At 58.9% G+C, this 829-nt stretch overlaps 1 protein-coding gene across 1 annotated transcript in view; it reads left to right on the top strand.

Moving 5' to 3' along the window:
• Window positions 1-402, top strand: part of AURANDRAFT_69118 (hypothetical protein) — a gene marked incomplete at both ends in the record, with an annotated part of 2,944 nt that extends 2,542 nt beyond the window's left edge. Inside the window, one exon of the mRNA XM_009044867.1 lies at window positions 333-402. Coding sequence (XP_009043115.1) covers window positions 333-402 — 70 coding nt within the window. The remainder of the gene's footprint in view (window positions 1-332) is intronic.
• Between the last annotated feature and the right edge of the window lie 427 nt (window positions 403-829).

Raw genomic sequence — 829 nt, 5'->3', positions numbered from 1 at the left:
GTGCAGTTATTGGCGCGCTCTGCGAGGCGGGCGTTTGCGATGCAGCGGCCAGCGCGCACTGCGACGAGGACACCGCCGGCGCCATGCTCGTCATCGCGCTCGCCATGTTGCAGCTCTCGTGTAGCGGCATCATCGCTATGTTGACGCAGCCCGCCCGCACGATGGCCTGAGCAACTCCCCTCCCCGGACGGACGCAGTCGGGCGCGCATCCCCTTCAATGACTAGTTAGAGAGATAGAGAGATTTCTATCTTCATCTTCAGTGAACAGTGAACTGCATCTTGATGTTGCAGTGCACCTTACCCCACTGCGCTCCTACTGCGTATCCTGCTAGTTTTCCCTTCCCTTCCTTAATTCATTCTAATCCAGTTTCAAGTCTTATAGACAGCGAACTGAAGGAGTGACTGCCAAGCAGGCACAGAGTGCATAGCGCTCTTCTGTGTCTGTGGTGTCTGTCTGGTTAGCGTCACAGCGACGTGCCAGGTAGCACCAGGCTCAGCGAGGTTGCACAGTCGCCGGACAGTGCACCTGCTGGATAGTAGTTTGACTGACGTCATAGCGACGTTAGGAAGCTAGTAAACTATCCTAACTTTCTAGGTGTGGGCCGACGCTCGGCCTCCTGTGAAGCCTCGCTTCATTCTTTTCTCTTCTTTTTACCCGCTTCGCGCTCTTTTCTCTTCGCTTTAGGGTGGTTGTCGAGCCACCCGCAGACCCGGAGGGGCGCCCTCCCGGGGTCCGGGAGCGAGCAGCGCACGACCCAGGCGACGATCATGCCGCGGAGCACCCCCACGGCCTCGGAGCGGTACGACGAGGACGTGCAGACGGCCGGGG

The sequence above is a fragment of the Aureococcus anophagefferens genome (assembly GCF_000186865.1).
Source record: "Aureococcus anophagefferens unplaced genomic scaffold AURANscaffold_947, whole genome shotgun sequence".
NCBI classification, from domain to species: Eukaryota; class Pelagophyceae; order Pelagomonadales; family Pelagomonadaceae; genus Aureococcus; species Aureococcus anophagefferens.
The sequence above is the reverse complement of the archived record's forward strand: the minus strand, read 5'-3'. Positions and strand labels throughout refer to the sequence as shown.